General features: G+C 40.7%; 1 protein-coding gene across 5 annotated transcripts in view; it reads right to left on the bottom strand.

Moving 5' to 3' along the window:
* LOC105474556 (BTB domain containing 9) overlaps nucleotides 1-22,626 on the bottom strand; it is a 479,495-nt gene that overhangs the window by 68,715 nt on the left and 388,154 nt on the right. For all 5 annotated transcript variants that reach the window (XM_011729339.3, XM_071096011.1, XM_071096010.1 and 2 more), the window contains one exon: nucleotides 22,146-22,253. In XM_011729339.3, coding sequence (XP_011727641.1) covers nucleotides 22,146-22,253 — 108 coding nt within the window. The remainder of the gene's footprint in view (nucleotides 1-22,145; nucleotides 22,254-22,626) is intronic.

Below are 22,626 nucleotides of genomic sequence, written 5' to 3'. Positions count from 1 at the left end.
TAATATTTCATTAGGAAAAGGCTTCCAGTCACGAGGTATGTACCTTGTGATTTTTAGAAAGAAAAGACTAACTTCCTGACCCTTCTTTAAATATAAACTCATCTGACCTTGTGCTTCAGCACCTCTATTTGTTGTTCTGTATGACTCTATTTCTTTCAAATGTATAACTATGTCTGTCACAGCCTTCATCTCCAGGAAGCTCAAGGTGTTTAATATATTTCAGTTTGTTATTTTGTTTTCTCACTTTCTGCAAAGAATATCTGAGGGTGCAGGCTTTGCTCTAGAGGTGGAACTATCACGCTGCAGCTGCTTGGGCCCAGGTATGTGACAGTTAGTGACAGTTTCAAAGGGCTAAGGAGGTGGGGAGAAGCAGTTACAGGGGTTGGTTCGACCCCATATGGAAGAGCTGAATGCTCACACATATATTTTATACATATAGCATTCATGCCTGTGGGTGTCTGTACATCTGTCAAGGCAACACACAGTAGAAGAAACTTTAGAAGTAAATCCATTATATTTTATGTCTTACGTAACTATTATATACTTTTACTGATAAAATAACAATAAACGGTATTATTTTAATACAAGCAGCCCTTGGAGCGCAGCACCAAGCCTTGTTTTAGGAATGACATCTTACAGATGTGGAGACAGAGGCACAGAGGGAGTAAACGCCTTGTCCAAGGATGCTTGGCTAATTGGCGGTAGAACCATGGCTAAGAGCCAGGCCTCCTGATTTTCAGCCCAGGGATTTTTATTTTGCCTTTTTTACTTCACTCATGTACAGATGATGCTGCCATATTTCACACTTTTCTTGCTGGTGGCAAGATACTAGCAAAGAGTCCAAGAACATAATCCCTAGTATAAAGGCTAAGATTGAAATAATTTTACATTAAACACAAACAATTCCAACATAGATTTTCACTTTCATACATGCACACCTTATTCCAGCGATTAGCCTGTACTTCTCCTGGGGACAGGCTCTGAGCCCTCCACCAAAGTTCTAGTACGTAGTGGGTACACAGTAATTGCTAAACCACAGGGGGTTTGCAGCCCCTGTTCCACAGCAAGCCTGCACTTTACACTCTGACAGTCACCATGGGCTCTTTAATTTTGTGGTCAGGCAGATTTTTGCCTGCCACAGTACTGAACTCATACTAGGTACTTGATAGAAATGGGTTGAATGAGTGAAGAAAGGTCTGCATATGCTTCCTGCAGGTAGATACTACATTTTCTTATCAGTAAAATGGGTGTCTTGAGAGAAGGTAATCAATATTGGAGGGTCAGAGCAAGGGCTAAAGAAAAGCCAAGGGGGTGGTCACATTTCCCAGACCCAATCTTTTAGAACAAAGCTTCAGGACTGATGTGCAAACAAAGCTACAAAGAGAGAAATGATTCTGAAGCCTGAGCTGGTGAGGAGGGCTCAGGTTTTGCTGCAAACTCCATTTGGCTCCCAGTACCACTGGCTGAAGTTTAACAAGTGAGATCACCACATTTCAAGGTTTAACATAGGGAGGGGTCAGTGACAAAGATGAGCTTGACGTGCTCATCTTAGCAGCTCATGGCCCCAGATGTAGGGTGTACACCAGATGCAAAAGGTCACAGGAGACCAACAGAAATCAGGTAAAGGAATGACACAATAACAGAGATATGTGTAACTGACACTTCCTATTTTCACTGAAATGTCTGCTTCACTCAAAGGTTTTCACATGTGAGTATTCAGCTGACCCCTGGATCTTCCCTTTTTTGTGCCAGGGATCTCTCTGGCATTCTGTGAAGCATATGAATCCCTTCTCAGAATGTTTTCAAATGTATAAAATAGAACACACAAAGAAACCAATGTTACTGAAGTACAGTTGTGTCCACAGACCCCTTGGGCATAGTGACAATGAAAGACCCCTGGCCCGAGGCAGAAAGGGTTGGCTTTATCAGCTGGGAAAACAGGGCTGCATATGGGACAGAACATCAGTCAGGAAACTGAGACTCTGGATCTCTTTACAGCCAGAACTCTTATTTTTTCAAGAAAACATAAATTAGATGTTCTTATGTAGGAAAGGAATGCCTCAAATAAAAACAGCAACAGCTTTGACACTACTTTTCTATACCCTCTTTTAGGTGCTTTTCTCCTCTTCATCCCTTTTTCTAAATACAATGGACACCAGGAACTAGCAACACTAATACAGATTTTAGGTCCTCTCTGAAAATACAATTCTCAGTTCTCCAGCACTCCCATTTCCCACTTTACCTTTCATTTGCAGTAAAATTAACAAATCATATGACCTAGACATTTCTAAAGACTACTGGTCTGTGACATCATTTCAAACCATCCCCCAAACCTGAAATCCAAATAGCCAACATCCTAACAGAGGCTAAAGAATAAAGCACAAATCCAGTGTAGGGGAAACCACTTCTCTTTTGAAAGAAAGACTCTCATTTGGATTATGACAGTTAGCCAACACACATAGGTCTGTAATGGGGGATATCTCCATATAAAATTCCTAAGTAAAAGGGTCACAAGAACTATCAATCCTAATTTAATTCAGCCAATCTAAGTAAATCCCAAAGAAACATGCTGGGCTAGAAATGAAATCCCAGTAAACAACTGGAAAATGTGGGCACAGTAATATGAGGACTCCAGAGATTTCTGTAGCAAATGGATTGTTCTAATGACATTTGATTAAAAATCTGCTTCCACCTGGGTCAGTGCATTTCATGTGCAGAGTGGATTCAGTTCTGCACGCAGAATAAACATTTCAATGGAAGGCACAGTGGGAGGAAGAAAACAATAGCTCCCCAAACCCACAGTCATTGAATGGTGTGTCCAGGTTCAGATCTGGGAAACAAAGAACTGTGAGATGAGAGATGGCTGTGCCAAATGGACAGGATGCATTTTCCCTGAGCATCACTGCACAAGGGGCCCAGGGGAAGGCTGGTCTCAGGCCAAACACACGCTTCTCCTACACCTCACTGCTCAGTAGTTGAACTCTATAAAGGTGCAACTCGCTTGCTTTTTAGTTCTGTTTTCATAAATTGCACACTTGTCTGTGACTTGGACAAATTTTGAAGCAGACACGGAAAGCAAACAATCATTCAACTTCAGTTTGCTTTGTAGGTGACACTTAGGAAGAGTCAACATATACCTTTTTGAGGTATATGTTGTTTTCAAATCAGACTACAGGCAAGTAGTCTATCTTTTCTTTTCTTCCTAACTTCACACAGAGTTCCACATACAGAGGGGATCTATCATTCTGATCAACAAATCTAACTTTTTGTGCCAAAAGGGCAAAATAATTTCTTAAATGTAAGGTCAGTTCAAACAACTCCTGCATCTTAGTTGCCACCATTCACAAATATCCTGGTTTTAGCAAGTCAGATGCACCAAAGTACCAGGAAGGCCACCTGTGTGGAGATAAACAGCAGTTCCCAGTGATCATGGAAGAACTAGGGCTCCCATCACCATGATTCATAAAATCACATGATATCACAAAATCAACAATTTCTGGTCTTGCTTAAGCCATCTGACAGGAGTAAATGGTTACCAAGATGCCTACAGAAACTAATGAGTGAATAGATAATGCCAGCTATATCTCAGAAAGAAGAAAAGATAATCTGATGAAAAAACAATCTTAATTCCTTACAAAAAAGTGCCGAATCTTATGGTGTTCCAAGTGTCAAGAAAAAATAAACAGATGACTTTAAACAGAGGTGGGGAGGGTTACAAAGTAAAGCATTTGTCTGTTTCCTTCTCAATGGTATTTTCCAATGTTAAAAAAAAAAAAAAAATCAGCCAGGTATGGTAGCTCATGCCTATAATCCCAGCACTTTGGGAGGCTGAGGCAAGAGGACTGCTTGAGGCCAGGAGTTCGAGACCAACCTGGGCAATAAAAAGACTCCCTGTCTCTATTTTATAAAAAATTAGAAATATTAGTTGAGCATGGTGGCATGTGCCTATAGTCCCAGCTACTTGGGAGATGGAAGCAGGAGGATTGCCTGAGGCTAGGAGTTGGAAGCCTAGGTGACAGAGCAGTACTTTGTCTCTTATGAAACAAACAAAACAAAACAAAATCAGCAAGCACCTCATTCAATCTTTTTTTAACAAAAAATTTGAAGAAATTGATTCTGAGCCAAATATGAGTGACCAACAGCCTGCGATACAACCCTCAGGAGGTCCTGAGAACAAGTGCTCAAGGCGGTCAGTTGGGGCACAGCCTAGTTTTATACATTTCAGGGAGACGTGAGACATCAATCAAATACATGTAAGATTTACACTGGTTCCATCTGGAAGGGCAGGGCAACTCAAGGACAGGTGCTTCCAGGTCATTAAAAATTTTCTGATTGGCAATTGGTTGAGAGTTATTATCAACAGAAAGGAATGTATGCTTCGTGGAGACCAAGGTTTTATCATGCAGGTGAAGCCTCCAAGTAGTAGGCTTCAGACAGAACAGACTGTAAATGTTTCTTATCAGACTTGAGATCTGTGTTGATGTTAATGCTGGTCTCCTTTTCCTGAATTCTAAGAGGGAAGTGGGTATAATGAGACATGTACGACCCCCACTTCCATCATGGTCTGAACAAGTTTTTCAGGCTAACTTTTTAATGCCCTTGGCCGAGAGGAGGGGTCCATTTGTATGGTTACTCCATTCAATTTTAACAGAGTGGGACTCAGGAGAAGAGTACAGAACATAAAAGGCCCTCTTCCTCTCTCAGGTAAGGACACCAAGTCATCTAGGGCGAGTTCACTTTACACTTCAGATGTAATCTCTTGGCCAGGAGTGGTGGCTCACACCTGTAATCCCTGTAATCCCAGCACTTTGGGAGGCCGAGGTGGACAGATCACGAGGTCAAAAGATCGAGACCATCCTGACCAACATGGTAAAACCCCATCTCTACTAAAAATACAAAAATTAGCTGGGTATGGTGGCACACGTCTGCAGTCCCAGCTACTCGGGAGGTTGAGGCAGGAGAACTGCTTGAACCCGGGACATGAAGGTTGCAGTGAGCTGAGATCGTGCCACTGCATTGTAGCCTGGTGATAGAGCGAGATTCCGTCTCAAAAAAAAAAAAAAAAAAAAAGATATAATCTCTTATAGGAACTTTAAAACAATAACTTGAGATGTGACAGTTTTATCACCCAAGCTATTGGGCTAAGCTTCAAGATACCAAACCCTCGAGTAAAAGCACAGCTAGGAGACAGCTAAAAGGAGCTTAAGACTCTATATAGTCATTTTATTATAAATGGCTACTTCAGAGCCAATATATTTGACTTTGGCTTTAAAAAGGCAAGATTAACCATTACACATTTTGGTCAAGCTTAGGAAACAACTTGCTAATAATCTATCTTGTGAAAAAAGATGCCTCTGGGAAATTCATCGTATTGGTGGAGGGAGAAAACACCTACATTTTTGCTGTCACTAAAAGCCAAACAGAAACCTCCTGTTATCAAGGACCAGTGGAAAATTACTGCTTATTATACAGCATTACATTTACAGAAACTGCAAGTGCTCATCACAAACTGAACGTCACACTTACCTTATCAGAAAGAGCAGCCTGGCACTGGCACAGGAGTGTAACAAAACACGGTCAATTTACTAAGCCTCCCGATAGCCGAGGGTATTGTTGGCAATACAAAAGGTAACAAAGGAGTGGACTGGCTGAGCGTGCAGGCTGCTATCCTGCCATCTCTGGGAAGATCTGAGCTCAAGGCACACTTGAACTTCCCTCCAGCAGGCTGAAGAGAGAAAGAGTGATTTTCACGTATCCACCAAGGCTTCCAGATTTAGCATGCTGCCTACTCCCATAAATGTTATCCCTACTGAGTCACTCAGAGAAGAGATGGTCTAACTACATGTGTCAGAATCCACAAATGCCTCTATTTGCATTTGGATCAAGGCCCCTTAGTCTCAGCTGGTCCTGAGCCAATTGGGAAGGCTTAATTAGTGAGCCCATGAGAGGAGGGAAGTGCCCAGCACAGAGCCTGACCTAAAGCAGTGGCTCAAAATATGTCCACTAAATTAATGCCTAGATAAATACCAGACTTTTGAGTTCACATAAGCCCATGCCCTACAGTTTAGGGTTCCTGGCAGGGAAATGATTCAATAGTAGTTGAATGATAATTTTAATTAAGGAAATAGCAAAAGAAGAAAATACTGCCTGAAAATATCAGTGGTTCTATCCCCAAAAATGAAAAGCTTAGAAAATTGTGCCCTGTGTTCCCTTCTCATCTCCTCAGAAATTTATAAAGTTAATTAATATTAATGTAAGAACACCATATTAAAGCAATGTGAAGGTATAAATTTGAAAATCAGACTAGAAATTAAAAAATGAAGGCATCTGTAATTGTAGATTCACAGTACGTGCCATGTCTAACTAAAAACTTGATTACTTCTTAATGTTATTGTGGCTCTGTCTTCACAGGGCAATTGGGGCTTTCAATTAGCCTACTAGATTCACCCTCAAACAGGCAGAGGCTGTGATATGAGGGGCTCAATGGTGCTCTGAGAACACCAACCCTGAAGTCCTGTTGGTTTAAATCTATGACCCTGACACTAGATTAATGTAGATTTGGGTTTTGATTTTAATTAGGAAAAATGAATTCTGAAGATTCAGAAATGTGAAACCAACAAGTTTCCAGGAGCCCCTCCTTCTCCCACCCTCAGCATACCCTAGAGAAAAGACTATACATTTCAAAGCCCAAGCATCAGAATTTCTATTAAGCTTATATGTCCACTGCTAAATCCTACAGAGAATTCAGTAACTCCCCAGAGAATCAGGAAGGAAAAAAGAACAATATAAACAAGTTACTCTCCTCTAATAGAGCAGTACCAACATGTGCTATCTTCCTTTGCCTGAGAATCACCTAACAGCAGAAATTTACACTGCGGCTCTGAGAACCGAAGATGAGGAGGCCAGCGGTAGTATCCAGTCTTCCTCATCTGAGGAAAACCACGAACTCTGGGACAAATTTAATGTGCAACATTGCCTGGAGGTAGAAGGTCGAACAAGATGACCACTCATCAGGTCAAGACTGCTAAGCCACATTACTAGGAATACAAACATTCTTTCACTCCATTTAGGTTTATTACATGGGCTCCATATTGTTGTATAAATTTGGAGAAAGAAGTGAAAAGTGTATGAGCAGAAAGCACTCACAAACTTGCTCCAAAGCAGCTGGTAAATGTGTGCAATTCCAGATGATCACCACTTTGAAACTATACTTTAAAACTTTGTAAGAAATGTTTATTACTGATACTCAGTACATAATTTACAACACCATGGTGAAATTCACTTACATTCCATTTCAAGGGATAGTGAAAAGAAAATGTCAACTGTGGGGAAAATATGCTTTATAGAGCTTGGCTTAAAACACAGGGAAAAAAACCACATATGCAAGTCTCTTTTCATGGAAGGAAATAGTCTAATAAATGGCCTAATGAACAGCGTAATGATTTTTTTTTAAGTAGGCAATAGGAAGGAAAAGGGAAGAAAAACAGGCTAATATACTCTACAACCTGAATAATGAACCCCTAGATAATCTAGATTTGACCACTGGTGTAGAAGCTATACTTTTAAAACCAATTTTAAAGTATGAATTATGATACAGCTAATAGGCTGGACAAATTAATATTCTGTGGAAGTAGTAGTGACAGCAAGGTAGGAAATCATATAGAAATAAAGGTGGATTTCTCTGTAATCCGTAGTCTTCATCATACCTCTGGAAGGTGGATATTTGACTTGTACCTTTATGTGATTTTAAAATCTGAAGTTTATAGGCTCCTTGGGTTGGGAAGTCACCAGTCATTCCAGCCACAACATGAGCCAGTAGCAGATGGGCAGGCTCAAAATGCATCTTTTCAGAAGGATTTCCCTAACTCCATCCCATACTCTGATAATGTTTATATACTTACAGTACTTATACATCTGATTTTGTATGTTTACTGTGGTCTTATAGGCCATGCAAAATTCTGGGGAAAATGGACTCAGAATCAGGAGACCTGGGTTCTAATCCAGGGCTTGCCACTAGATGAGAACTTGGGAAAGGCACCTGTGACCGCTGTCTTATCTGTAAAATGGGAGGCTTGAACTACGATTTCCAAGGTACTTCTATCAGTTATAGTATCGTTTGATTCTAGGATCTTGTTTTGTATTTTACATTGTGTGTGTGCATATGTATGTGTGTACACATGCAAAGTGGTTCCCAAATGTTCTGTATAACCTATAAGTTCCTTCAGAGAAGAAATGTCTTCCTGTCTCCTCAGAATTGTCCTTCACAATGTATTAATAGTATGAGCCTCTACCCACTAGGGTCACTGACCAAATATTAGACTGAATCAAAGTTGTGCATTTGATTACAGACCTACAGAGATGACTCTGGGAAAAGCTGGTCCTATACTTCCAAGGGAATAAATCCCAATGTACCTTGAAAAATGGCCAGATTTTTAAAAGTAACCTTTCTCCTGGACTAGGCCCTTATTTCTTCCCTTTTCTGAAACAAACCCAAGAAACAGTAAATGTATCAAGTTATATGCATGCCAATGACAGTAGACATTCACATAATGGAGCGATCACCTGTGTTTGGGAGGAGAAAGATCAAGAAGAACTCATAGAGCATTTGGCTGGGTCTTCAAGGGAACACTGAATAGGTGGAGACCTGAAGATCAGCCAAAGCAAATAAAAATAATCAGCTGACCTAAAGCATGGGCTCATTTAACAGTAGTGATTAGGCCAGACTGAAAGGAAAGTAGGAATATAAGGACTGTAAAGAGAGAATTACAGAGATAAAGGTTAGAAAGTCTGGTTAGAGTCAGAGAGATATGGTAATTATATATTTGAAGTCTGGACATGTGGTTTAACAGGAAGCAGAATATTTAAAGCCAAGATGTTTAGGGAGAGCTGGTCATGTAGAGATAGAAGATGATCCAGGTAAGGATCTGAGGCTTTCCTTAGTGGATCACTGAAGGTCCCTGTACAGGGATTAAGGAATCACAGCAACGACAACCTAGCAATAGTGTTCTAGACTCTAGAACAGCAACAGATGTAGAGTATAGAAATTCTCTGCAATAGTATTGAGGGAAATTCACTAGAAGCTACCATAAATACTCCAGGAAAGAAGTATGAAGGTCTGAATATGGAGGGAGGCAATGGGAATAGAAATAAAAGATGAAAGGATATAACAGAAAGGATATAGCACCTGACTGACTGTGTAGGGCAAAGAAGAAAGACTCAAAGAGGTAAGTGACGCCCAGGGGAAGGGAGCTACAACAACAAAAGCAGGGACACCAAAGGAGTGTATCTGCTTTATGGAGAATGACAATGATGACTTTAGTTTGAGACAAGTTGTGTTTGAGAAACCATTCTAGAAGGAGCCAACGGAAAATATGAATGAAAGAGACAGCTGAAGCCAAGAGAACGAGCTAAATGGTGACTCTATGTGCATGCTGGACCCCTGAATTCATAAAAATGCCTTTTTCCTTCTTTTTTAAACTCTGGAAGAAAACACGAGCCTCTTAGTGCTCTAGGATAGAGCTGAGCAAGCATCAATCGTGGCATAATTACCAAAACAGAGCCTTCTCATTAGATCCAGAGGCTGGCTGCTGACTTCTGATTACAATTTAGTAAACTGAGGCAGGTCATTTTAAGAAGGTAAGATCGAAACTCCCATGCCTTTCCTTTCTGTTATCTTTATTCACTGACCAATAAATAGGCTCTACTTTCCTGTTTTTGCAGATGCCCATGCTGACTGTTACTGTGGTATCTGCTGCTCCGTTTGCTTACCTACCTTGGGATTATGTGACTGACAGATTATGTGCAGCAGGTCCCTTGTCTGTACTGCCCATTTCAGGGAAGGGGTTAATCAAGGCTTTGTCATGGTAAGGTTGCTGACTGAGCACCTCACTGGGTGGTGGTGGGCTGGACCCTCTGCAGCCATCCTGAGACCATGAGAGGTACAGCGAGCTCTAGGATTCCAGAGTGAGGTCTGTTCTATTGAACAGACTCTTTCCTGCTGGAAGAGGTACATGTGATGCTCTGGCAAGCAGTTTAGAGTCCCTCTTCAGAGTTTAAGGTTGGGCTTTTTTTTTTTTTTTTTTAACCTTTTACTCTAAAAATCCAGAGAAGCAACTGAAACATTAACCAGACAAACTCGGGATTTTAAATCAAATCAATTTCTGAATTGAAAGGGGCACAGCTGGCAAAGAGTTTTAAAAGCACTTGGCCCCTCCATAAAAATAAATTTTACTCTCTCTATGAGTGGTTAAAAATAAAGGTAATGGACTTCCAGCCAGTAACCAACTTGAAGTGATAAACTGTTACTAGGGGATCCAAGTCATTAACGTGAGGGGCAATGATAGATGTAAAAACCAAAGAAAACTGAGCCTCTGGCAATACTGAATTAAAACTTGTGGAATAATGCTATAAATGAGCCAAGGATGACAGATCAATAATGGGTTAATACAGAGAAGTTAGGAAGACACATGTGTAGTTTACAAGGACTATATCATCAGGGGCAACTGTTATTGTCTCCCATAAACTCTTCCTTGCCTCATGTGACAGCATCTGAGCTGGAATGGACAAACGTCCTGATTGGGCTTTGTGACAATGATACCTCCAGACAGTAACAAGACAAACGAAACCAACATGCATACATGACTGGAGACAGAGCAATGGCATGCATGCTTCTATTCATTCAGATCAAGTACATACTGACCCCTACAAGTGTTAGGTCCTTGCTAGGCTACTACTATGGATCAAAGAGTGAGTAAAACACCAAATCCCTGCTCTCCTGGAGCTTACCTTCTGGTGGAGAAGAACAGTAACTTAACAGCCATGCTATGGAATGGGGAATTGCAAACGGCAACAAGGGCTATGAAAAAAAGTAGCTTGGTTTTATGAGAGGGGATAACACAGTGATTTGATCAAGATGGGTGGTCAGGGCAAACTTTCCTGAAAAGTGGCCCTTGAGCTGAGAAGAAAAGGATAAGTGGGGGTGGTTAATGAGACAAAGGGCCGAGGGTGGGCTCCAGACAGAGGCCAGCATGGCATATGCAAAGGCTCTGTGGGAGGACAGAGCATGATGGATGGTGGGAAAACAGAGGATGCCAGGGAGATGGGAACAGGGAGAGGGATGCAGGGGGAGTATGGAGAGGCGGGGGGCCAGATTGTGTAGGGCACTCTAGGCCACACAAAGAATTCTGGTCTTGATTCAGAGAGCAGCAGGAAGCAGTGCAGGGTCCTAAGCAGGACGATACTAGAGTTGTGCTTGAAATGTGCCACCTGCCTATAGTGAGTATACTCATGGGAGGGCACAGAGGGAATGTGGGGAGGTCAGTAGAGTGGAGTGGAACAGCTGAGTGATGATGGTAGGTGAACTAATGTGATCTTGATTTATTTTTAATCATTTTGAATATAATATTAATAAGAAAGTTATGTCCATAGTAAAATAAAAAGTCTTTCTGACCATGTACATTTTGTGTGCTCACACAGCTCACTGAGAAAGTTTTATTGAGCTATGTTTCATTTTTTTTTTTTAACAGGCATGGAAAAAATTATTACCCTCACAGAATAACGTGGCTCCTGGGTTAAGTAAGAAAGAGGGAAATGGGAGCTCTCAGATTTTTCTTCCTGATCATTTGCTACCCAAGAGGACTTCATTTCCTTCTAGCTCCTTTAACTTCCAAATGTTCTGGGTGGAGAGGAGCCTCCCACTGGGGGTCCACAGGATCTGCTGACCGCTCTAAATTTAGAACTCAGGCAATTCACACACTTAGCATCAAAATCTACTTTCCACATGCCTCCCAATGTTTGGGTAAATTTTTAATAAAAACTTCCTGCAATACCAAAGATAAGTTCCCTTTAAATGTGCAGGTATGACTGGCTGACTCCTTATTGCTATTTTCTATTCTAAAATAATCATCAGCTTTAGGTACTTCATAACCCCATAAACAAGTGTAACCGGTGTCTCCAAGTGTGGCCTAACATATAGATGACTTCTATAGGGCAAGCCTGCTGATCTCTCATCGTTAACACAAGGATCTGCCTAGGGTCAGACTTGACGTGTGTGCACGTGTGTGTGTGTGTGTGTGTGTGTGTGTGTTGTCTAAATTCTGCTATTTTCTTCATTTTTCATTTTTTGAAACCATTCCTCTTACAGGTACATGTTTCTTCATTGTTCAAGTTCTAAAACTCTTGACAAAATTAACACCAATGTTTGCCCTTTAAGAAAAAAAAAAACAGAAAAGAACATGACTGGCTTTTTTCATTACTGTCAAATGCTATGTAGAAAAATGAATTAAGTATGAAAAGAGAAAAATAAAATCTTCATCGAGCATTTCAAAAGTGACAATTACACAACCAGAGCTCATTAATTGGCTCACACTTCTCGAAGGAACAAGCAAACACACTCCTCCAACCTTGTAGGGCAGAAAAATCTCAGGACAACAGCCCTGTCTGTTATTACCAATATGGGATCTACGCGACAGTCAAGTGCTTCAATCTTCTTGGAAACTAACGTGTCACCCAACTATGAACTATGTCTCATCATCATTAGTATCAATGAGGAAGACATTTCCTCCTTTATATCCTGCTGTCTTTCTGTTGCATCTTATTTGTGACATCAAGTTCTTTACACAAACCTCCAAATCACATGGTTAGCAGTGACCTCCTAGAACTACCCCAAAGTTTTTGTTAAGTGTTAGATTAAGAAAGAAAGCAGGCAAAAAAAAAAAAAAAAATAACAAACCTTTCTCAACATTGTCACTAACAATGGCAAAGAAGATGCAAAAAAAAAAAAAAAAAATCACAGGCAAAGTAAATTGTCTCTAGGTTTTAAATGTATCATTTTTCAATCTTGCTATATTTTGGAAGACTTTACTGAGGCTATAACTCTCCACCTTTAATTTATACTGTTGTCCTCAGCCACTGCAGCACTTAGAAGAAGAAACATGTTCCTCTTTCTAAGATTCCTAGAGAATAAATAGCAGACACAGAGACAGATCCCAGGACTAAGCAGCAGTGCATTTAGCAAGGGGACACACAGTGCTTCTCGGATGTGAATATAATCATGCTGGAGACCAGGCAGCAGACGGGTCGGCTCCACACAGGTCTTCCCAGGTGGCACACAGACAGTCAAGGTGCTTCTCAGGGAAGGCACAGGGGAGAAACTTCCCAACATTAGGATGCTGTAGAGATTGCCTGCTCCAAGGAGGTGCTCCAACCCCCCAAGTAGGCCAGGGCCCTTTGAGAGGGCAAACTCAGATGGGAATGAACTTTGGGTGTCCTGGGGAAAGGCAGAAGAAAGTACTCTTGGAGAAGTGGGCTTTAAGGAGCCCATGGAGAGAAGCATAAGGAAAATGTGGCTGGAGTGTCCTTTCCGGGGAAGCACAACTCGTGCTTGGGCTAAATGGCAAGGTTCTGAAGAGCCGCTGGGATATTGCTATGTATAGCACTTAATTTTGTTGATTTACTGCTGGCAGCGAATAAACCATGCCACTCTGCCAGCATCTGCTACTCAAATAATGGCAAGGACAAGCATCTATAAAACACTTATGGCTCTAGCAAAAAAAAAAAATTTTTTTTCAAATAAAGTGTTTTTAGATTTTAAAAGAAATACATGTAAATTGGTCAGAAAAATATTGAAAATTAGAAATAATTCCCACAATCCCCTATACAAAGTCAACCATTATTAATATTTTGGCATATTTCCTTTTGGTTTTCTTCTTCCATAATTCTTCCTATTTATGATAATACTTCTATAATTTTGTACACTGCTTTTAAAACAGCTTACTTATGTATTTCCTTAAGTTATTAAAAAAACTCTTTGCAGCATCATTTTTAATAAACACCTAGATTGGGGGAAAAGTTTATTCAGAAGGGAATTTAGATGGTAAATCTGGCAGGATATAGAAAGTCTGTGATAAAATTAGAATCTAAAAGCTAGAAAGACTAGGTAGTTCCATATTAGGACTATAGAATTCCCCAGTGGAAAAAAAATTTTCATTCCCTAATTCTTTTTATCTAATCGTTTGTATTTGCCAAAATGTTTGGGAAGGGCACAGTTTTGGATAGATGATGGCTGGGGTCACTAATACTTTGGCAGACAGAATTACTATCCAACAGGACCATGACAAAACAAAGAAATTGTTTAAAAAATGAATGCAAATGAGGTCAATATGTGAGGGAGTACACTGGCAGGAAACACGACAGCTATATAACATGGCAGAGGCACAGCCAAGCACATGAAAGGTAAGGAAAATGACTTGGGGTCACTGGGGACTATCGACAGCTGACTACAAGTCAGCCCATGCTGCAGTGATTTTGGGACTTCAGATCCAAGATGGCTGACATCGTAGGCACAGTTCGCTCTCCCTTCCTGGAAACCACTGACATGCTACCAAAGAAATGCAAAGAGAATACATTCAAAAAGGTTGCAAATTGGAGAGGACATCAGTAAATGAAAAATTTTGGTGAATTTTGAGAAAATGATATGCACATGAAATATTACTCATTTATAAATCGAGGAGAACTGGGCAGATTTCCATACCGAAGCAAACTGAGCAGGATAATGACAAATGACCCACATCCAGCCATGTCATTGTGAAATTTGAGACTACCAGGGGTGAAGAGAAGATCCTAAAGGCTTCTATAGAGAAAAATAAATTACTACAAAGAATATGAATCAGATTGACATCAGATTTCTCATCTGCAACATTAGATACGAGATAGCAATAAATCCAAGCTGTTAGACTTCTGAAAAAAACTGAATTCTATACCCAGTCCAACTATGATTCAGATATGCTGGGCTTCTGAAAATTTGTATTCTATTTCCCTTTTCTGAAAAAAAAATTACCCATAGATTTATTCTGTGCAATGGCCATGAGTGATCTTTCTTTCTTTGTTTGAGACAGGGTCTTGTTTTGTCACCCAGGTTGGAGCGCAGTAGTGTGATCTTAGCTCACTATAACCTCGAACTCCTGGGCTTCAGCAATCCTCCCTCCACAGCCTCCTAAGTAGCCGCAACTACAGGTGTGTGCCATGATATCTAGCTTTTTTTTTTTTTTTTTCCTCACATTTTATTTATTTGGTAGAGACAGGGTCTCACTATGTTGCTGGGGCTGGTCTTGAACTCCTGGCCTCAAACAATCCTCCTGCCTCAGCCTCCCAAAGTGCTGGGATTATAGCAATCTTTTTAACTAAATATTCAGGCTCAACAGACCCAAACAAGCCATAATTGGCTTTAGATTCACCTAGGAGACAGAACGGGAAACACAGCAAGCTCCCAGCACAGCACCAGGTATTTCTTCCCTTCGGCAGTCTTTGTAGCAGTCAACACAACCGTCTGGGGGCTATTCTTTTTGGCCTGCAGGTGACACCTCAAATAAGAGCATTAAGAATCAAGAAAAAAAAAAAAACAGAGAGTATATAAGACTCAAGGAAAAAAAAGAGTATATAAGACTCAACAACCGGTGACTGTGGAGCTGCTCTGGCTTAGAAGCCTCACATTCCAAATAGAAACTAATACTTCTTGTGACAGCTCCATAAGCACAGATCCCAGAATCGCAAGGAATAAGCCCAATTACAAAAGTCTCTGCACTCAGGGAAGCACAAGGATCTATAGTTTCTGACCAGATATTTACAGTTCTCCCAGGCCACATGCAATGTACCATTTCAGGGGTAATTTTTAAAATCATAAGCAATGTTGCTTATAACGCCGCAGACATTCCACTACAATCAGGTTTTCACGGGGACAGGTCTAGAAAACTAACAGAGGCCCGAGGTCAATATCTCAAGCAAAGGGAAAGGGTTTTTTTGTTTTGTTTTGTTTTGTTTTTTTAAACCATTTACCTACATTCCACAAAAAGAAAATGAAATTGAGGAAACAGTGTTACCAATGATAGGAAAGAAGAAATTTTAGGATCGCAGACATAAACAATCTGTTCAAAATCAACCAATGAACAAACAGTATGCTTCAGAAGATTCTGCAACAGGAAAAAACTAATCAGAAACTTCCAGAAAACAAAAAGCTGTCTAACAGGAAGCTACTTAAAATGTAGAATAATTTTGAGCACTTGTAAGGAAATCTAATCTGCTTCATCAGAACAGTACAATTCTTCCAAGAGGGGAACAGGTTTACTGACATAGAATAACATTTTCCTAACTCTAGATCCAACCAATTACTAGATCTGTCATGAACAATGTTTATATAATCATTATATTATAATGAGATCTTAGTGCTTTTCCCTTTTCAGGATCAATTTATAGTTAACACATAGATGATTTAACTATAAGTTACAGAACAAAAAATAAGTATCACAATGTCAATATAGTAAAGCAGCTAACAGAAGATGAGAAGTAGAAAGGGAAAAATAGAGGGAAATGTAGTGGGTGGCAATTTTTTCATCAACGTAGTAAAGAGTCAAGAAATATTGTTTATAACTGATGGATCAAAAAATAGAGGTTTAGGCTGGGCGTGGTGGCTCACGCCTGTAATCCCAGCACTCTGGGAGGCCAAGGCGGGTGGATCACAAGGTCAGGAGTTCGAGACCAGCCTGACCAATGTGGTGAAATCCCGTTGGTGAAACCCCTCTGCTAAAACTACAAAAATTAGCCAGGTGTGGTGGTGTGCCCCTGTAATCTTAGCTACTCAGGAGGCTGAGGCAGGAGAATCACTTGAACCCAGGAGGCACAGGTTGCAGTGAGCTGAGACCACGTCATTGCACTCCAGCCTGGGTGACAGAGAGAGACTATGTCTCAGAAAAAAAAAAAAAATAATAGAGGTTTAGCCGGGTACGGTGGCTCACGCCTGTAATCCCAGCACTTTGGGAGGCCGAGGCGGGAGGATCACGAGGTCAGGAAATCGAGACCATCCTGGCTAACACAGTGAAACCCCATCTCTACTAAAAATATAAAAAATTAGCCGGGCGTGGTGGCGGACGCCTGTAGTCCCAGCTACTCGGGAGGCTGAGGCAGGAGAATGGCGTGAACCCAGGAGGCGGAGCTTGCAGTGAGCCAAGATCACGCCATTGCACTCCAGCCTGGGCGACAAAGCGAGACTCCGCCTCAAAAAAAAAAAATTATTATAATAATAGAGGTTTAAGTATATTATTTAATTGTAAAAGATAAATACTAACAGAACTAAAAAACATAACTAACAAAAATGAGGGATGGTTAAATGAGCTAAATTTCTCATTTGTTTTATATCAAGGAGTTAGTAAAGTTGTTAAGAAAAGAGGTGTGAATTTTTTTTTTTTTTTTTTAAAGATGAGCTTTCGCCCATCTTAGCTGCCCAAAGTGCTGGGATTACAGGTGTTAGCCACTGCGGCCAGTCTGCTTTTGACCATTTTTTCAGTTTTTAAAACTTCTTGACTATAAAAATATTTCAGCCAGGCGCGGTGGTTCACGCCTGAATTTTGGGAGGCCAAGGTGAGTGGATCACCTGAGGTCAGGAGTTCAAGACCAGCCTGGCCAACATTGTGAAACCCTATCTCTACTAAAAATGCACAAAATTAGCCAGCCATGGTAGCATGTGCTTGTAATCCCAACTACTTGGGAGGCTGAGACCAGAGAATCACTTGAATCTGGGAGGTGGAGGCTGCAGTGAGCCAAGATTACGCCACTGCACCCCAACTTGGGTGACACAGTAAGACTCTGTCTCCAAAAAAAAAAAAAAGCGAGAGCTTTTAAAATACAGGGTACAGGTCAAAGGGTACAGGATTAGATTGTATGAAGAAAGAGGGGTAAAATGTAATTTTAAAAAATTAGTCACTATAAAAACAGAGTTATCTATAATAGAAAATAACTGCTTATCCCGAAAACAAACCAAGAGACTTAGGAGAGCTACTATGAAGGAAAATATCCCACTCCTGGTGCAGAGAAACTAACAGAGACACTGGAGAATCTCATTCCCCAGGGATTTTTCAGAGGACAGCAAATATCTATGTTTTGATTTCTTTACTAGGTAGAATGCTATCAAGAGGTGGAGCTATGATCTTCGAAAACTCCATATAATTTCATTTATAAACTCACTTACTCTATTTCAATAAAGAGCAGACTACAATTCTTGAAACTAACAGAATCCTCTCTTGAGGTCTGCTCTGTAGCATATTAGTTAAAAAGAAAAACATTTTGCCTTTTATCATTTACATATCTTCTACATTTCTTAAGGCCTAACTTGAAAAAGGGAGGTACAATACATTCAAGTTACGCTTATAAACATAAAATCATAACCTCTGGTTCCATTGATTCTTACAAGGTTAACAGGCATTTGCCTTCTTACTACTATTTCTCTTCTTCTAATGTATTATTTATTTAATAATTTGTAAAACATTGCTATCCCATCTAAGTGCTAAAATACAAAGTTAAAAACATATAAATTATTTAAATCCACCAATAAAAAAGTTTAAAAAGAGAAAAATATGTTGATAATTTAATGCAAAGCTACTAGAAGAGGATCTAATGAGTGAACGAGACTTTGAAACCAGAAAAGTCCCCATTTAACTAAATACAAAATGAATATGACATGTACCTGATCAATAGTTAGTCAATTGGCTCTTGTTAAAAACCCACACTGGGCCGGGCACGGTGGCTCATGCCTGTAATCCCAGCACTATGGGAGGCCAAGGTGGACGGATCACCTGAGGTCAGGAGTTCAAGACTGGCCTGGCCAACGTGGTGAAACCCCGTCTCTACTAAAATACAAAAATTAACCTGGCACAGTGGCACACACCTGTAATCCCAGCTACTTGGGAGGCTGAGGCAGGAGAATCACCTGAACCTGGGAGGCAGAGGTTCCAGTGAGCTGAGATCACACCATTGCACTTCAGTCTGAGTGACAGAGTGAGACTCCGTCTCAAACAACAACAACAACAACAACAACAACAACAAAACACCCACATTGTATAGTACCTTTGTGTTAGTCCATTTTCACACTACTATATAGAAATATCTGAGACTGAGTAACTTATAAACAAAGAGCTTTAACTGACTCACATTTTCACATGGCTGGAGAGGCGTCAGGAAACTTACAATCATGGCAGAAGGTGAAGGGGAGGCAAGCACCTTTTTCACAAGGCAGCAGGAGAGAGAAGAGTGAAGAACTTCCAAACACTTCTAACACCATCAGATCTCATGAGAACTCACTCAATATCATGGGGACAGCATGGGGGAAATTGCCCCCATGATCCAGTCACCTCCCTTAACACATGGGGATCACAGGTCCCTCCCTCGACACATGGGGATTATAATTCGAGATGAGATTTGGGTGGGGACACAGAGCCAAACCATGTCAACCTTTAACAGAGGGACATAAAAGAGAAGAGGAATCCAGTTTACAACAATAAGTGACAAAAGAGACCCGTGGTGGGTAAGACACGTACAAGATGACAAGCTTTGAGGAAGTACAAGGTCTGGTCTGGGAGCTGTGGACCCAATTAGCAAAGACTCTGGGAAGACAAATGCATAGTTGTTCATGGGCCGTGGAGGCCCTTCTATTTTATAAAAAGGGTTCCAGGAGCTTGGGATAAATTAACCACTTTGTTTCCCCCTTTTCATCATCTAGCTTGGTACAGTCTTCTTTAGCAGAGTTTTGAGTCCTAAGAGGCAATGTGGTATAGTGGCAAGAACCTGGATTTAAAACTTAGCTCTGCTTCTGGAAGAAGAGGCTGGGATGGTTATAAGATCTGTGCTCCACTGGGAAGTGGCTACCCAACCAGGAACTGACTACATTTCCCAGCCATATCAGCATCTAGTATGGCAATGTGACTAGTTTATCTCAGTGGCATGTTAGTGGAAGTCATCTATGCTACCCGTAAAGCACGGCTTTTCAGAACTAGGTGTACCCTCTCTATTCTTTCTCCTGCCAGCTAAATGTGGCTGATGCTGAGGAGGAACTAGATGGCAGAACCACAAGAAAGAAGCTGCTTGGGTTCCTCAGTCACTTCTGGGAAAATCACTTAACTATGAACACACACACGGGCTGTCCCATGACAGAAATAAATTATTGTGTTAAGCCACCGAAATACTAAAGCTTATTTGTTACAGTAGCAAGAGTTAACCTAACCAACATATATATATATATATATGCTGATAATTACTAAAATAATAATGGTGATGGTGTCAGACACTGCATTAAACAAGTCATCATTAATACTGTTAACAAATCTTGGCCCAGCCTAGGCAACAAGGTAAGGTGCTATCTCCACAAAAAAAAAAAAAAAAAAATTAGCTGGGCACAGTGGCACGCAGCTATAGTCCCAGCTGCCTGGGAGACTGAGGTGGGAAGATCACTTGAGCCCAGGAGTTTGAGGGTACAGTGAGCCTTGATCTGCACTCCAGTCTGGGCAACAGAGTGAGACGCTGCCCCCACCCCAAGTAAGCACATGAAAAGATGCTCAACATCATTAGCCATGAGGAAAATGCACATGAAAACCATAATGATATGCTACTTCATCCCCACTAGGATGGCTATGGTCAAAAAGATGGGCAATAGCAAGTACTTGTGAGAATGTGGAAAAATTAGAACCCTCAAACATTGATGGTGGGAAGGTAAAATGGTGCAGCTGCTGTGAAAAATTTTGGCAGTTCCTCAAAAAGTTAAACGCAGAGTTATCCTATGACCCAGCAATTCTACTCTCAGATGTAGACCCAAAGGAATCGAAAATATATGTTCACATAAAAACTTGTACAGAAATGTTCATAGCAGCATTATTCATAATAGCCAAGAAGTGGAAACCATTCAAATGTTTATCAGCTGAAGAATGGATAAACAAATGTGGTATATGCATACAATGGAATACTATTCAGCCATAAGAAATGAAATTCGGATATATGCTACAACACGGATGAACCTTGAAAACATTATGCTAAGTGAAAGAAGCAAGAAACAAAATGTCACATACTATACAATTCCATTTATATGAAATGTCCAGAGCATGCAAATCCATAAAGACAAGACAGAAAGTAGATTATTGGATGCTGGGGCTGGGAGAGTTGGAGGGAAATGGGCAGTGACTGCTAATGGAGAAAATGTTTCTTTTTGGGGTGATGAAAATGTTCTGGAATATTAGATAGCAGTGGTGGTTGCACAACACTGTGAATATACTAAAAACCACTCAATTGTACACTTTAAAAGGGTAAATTTTATGGTATGTGAATTATATCTCAATTTAAAAAAGAAAAGAAAAGGAGAAATGCATTTGCTCCACCTTGCCTCTTAGAGATTCTGGCTCGACACAAACAGGCACTGAGCTCTTTTCATGTACCATGATTCTAGGCTGCTCAGAACCCGCAGACTTCTTCCTATCTTCTGCTGCAAGCAGACAAGTCCAAACAGCCCCAGTGCCATATGCATTAAATGCCTCTGTCTGCATGTGGAGAAATAAGGTACAAGGCTTTCCTTACTTTGAGTAACAGCGTAGTTAACAACGAGATGAGATAAATAAACAGTGACGCTAGCCCTGAGAATGCTATGAGTGTGGGGAATAGGATAGAGCTCCATAATAACTACTAAAGTATATATTGCTTCAGCAAAGTTCTCTAAGGAAGAAAACAATCCTAAAAAATGTTCTCACTCATAGGTGGGAGTTGAACAGTGAGAACACTTGGACACAGGGAAGGGAACATCACATACTGGGGCCTGTTGGGGGGTGGGAGGCTGCGGGAGGGATAGCATTAGGAGAAATACCTAATGTAAATGACAAGTTGATGGGTGCAGCAAACCAACATGGCACATGTATATGTATGTATCAAACCTGCACGTTGTGCACATGTACCCTAGAACTTGAAGTATTAAAAAAAAAAAGTGTGGTGTGTGGTGGGTGCTGTGGCAGGGTGGAGCGGAAGGGTTCTGAGAGAGGATTGCATAAGGAAAGTATCCTTTTTTCCCCTATTTAGGCACACATGCCATTTTCAAAAGTGTGAGTCAAATTCACACCACAGAATAGAGAACATCAAGTAAATTTCATGTAAGTATTTGGTGACATCAAGTAAATTTCATGTAAGTATTTAATAGTCAAAACTGAAGAGAAGATCACTGGAGTGTGTTTTCAATCTCCAAGTAAGAATGTAATTTGGTGATTCTATGATTCTTCTTTGGAGCCTCCCAATCCACTGGGAAGACTGTCTTTTCAATAGGAATAAATTCCTGAAAAGACACAACTTACTTGCAGGAGACTTTAGTTCTGTCAGCAACCATGGTCCACTGTTGCTGGTTGGTAGAAACCTCAACGTAGTAGCTATAGCTTCGATCATCACAATCCCACAGTAGTAACCTGAACAAACAGAAAAACGTAAGATTGCTGTAAACATTTTAACTGGTTGTTTCCTTAGGCTGCGGGCATATCCCTCCCACCCACCTCCTTTGTCCAGCACATTTCTAAGACTGGACAAAGTGAATCCCAAAAAAGCATGAAGAGAACAGGCTGAGTCAGTCTGCAGTTAGAGGCTTTTAATCTTTAGTTTTTTTTCACAAGTCCCCCAATCCCAGGTAGCCTCTGCCCCACTGGTGGCAAAGTTCTTTAGACTGGTTTAGGAGAGAAATGTCCCCAGATCACCCTTCCAGTTTCCTCTAGCTCTCCTCTCCAGTTGGTTCGGCTGACCACTGCTCATGGGAGAATCTGTAACTTCAAATAGATTTTTATTTTT

The sequence above is a fragment of the Macaca nemestrina genome, chromosome 5 (genome assembly GCF_043159975.1).
Source record: "Macaca nemestrina isolate mMacNem1 chromosome 5, mMacNem.hap1, whole genome shotgun sequence".
Lineage (NCBI taxonomy): Eukaryota > Metazoa > Chordata > Mammalia > Primates > Cercopithecidae > Macaca > Macaca nemestrina.
Note: the sequence above shows the minus strand (reverse complement) of the source record. Positions and strands in the feature narration are given on the sequence as shown.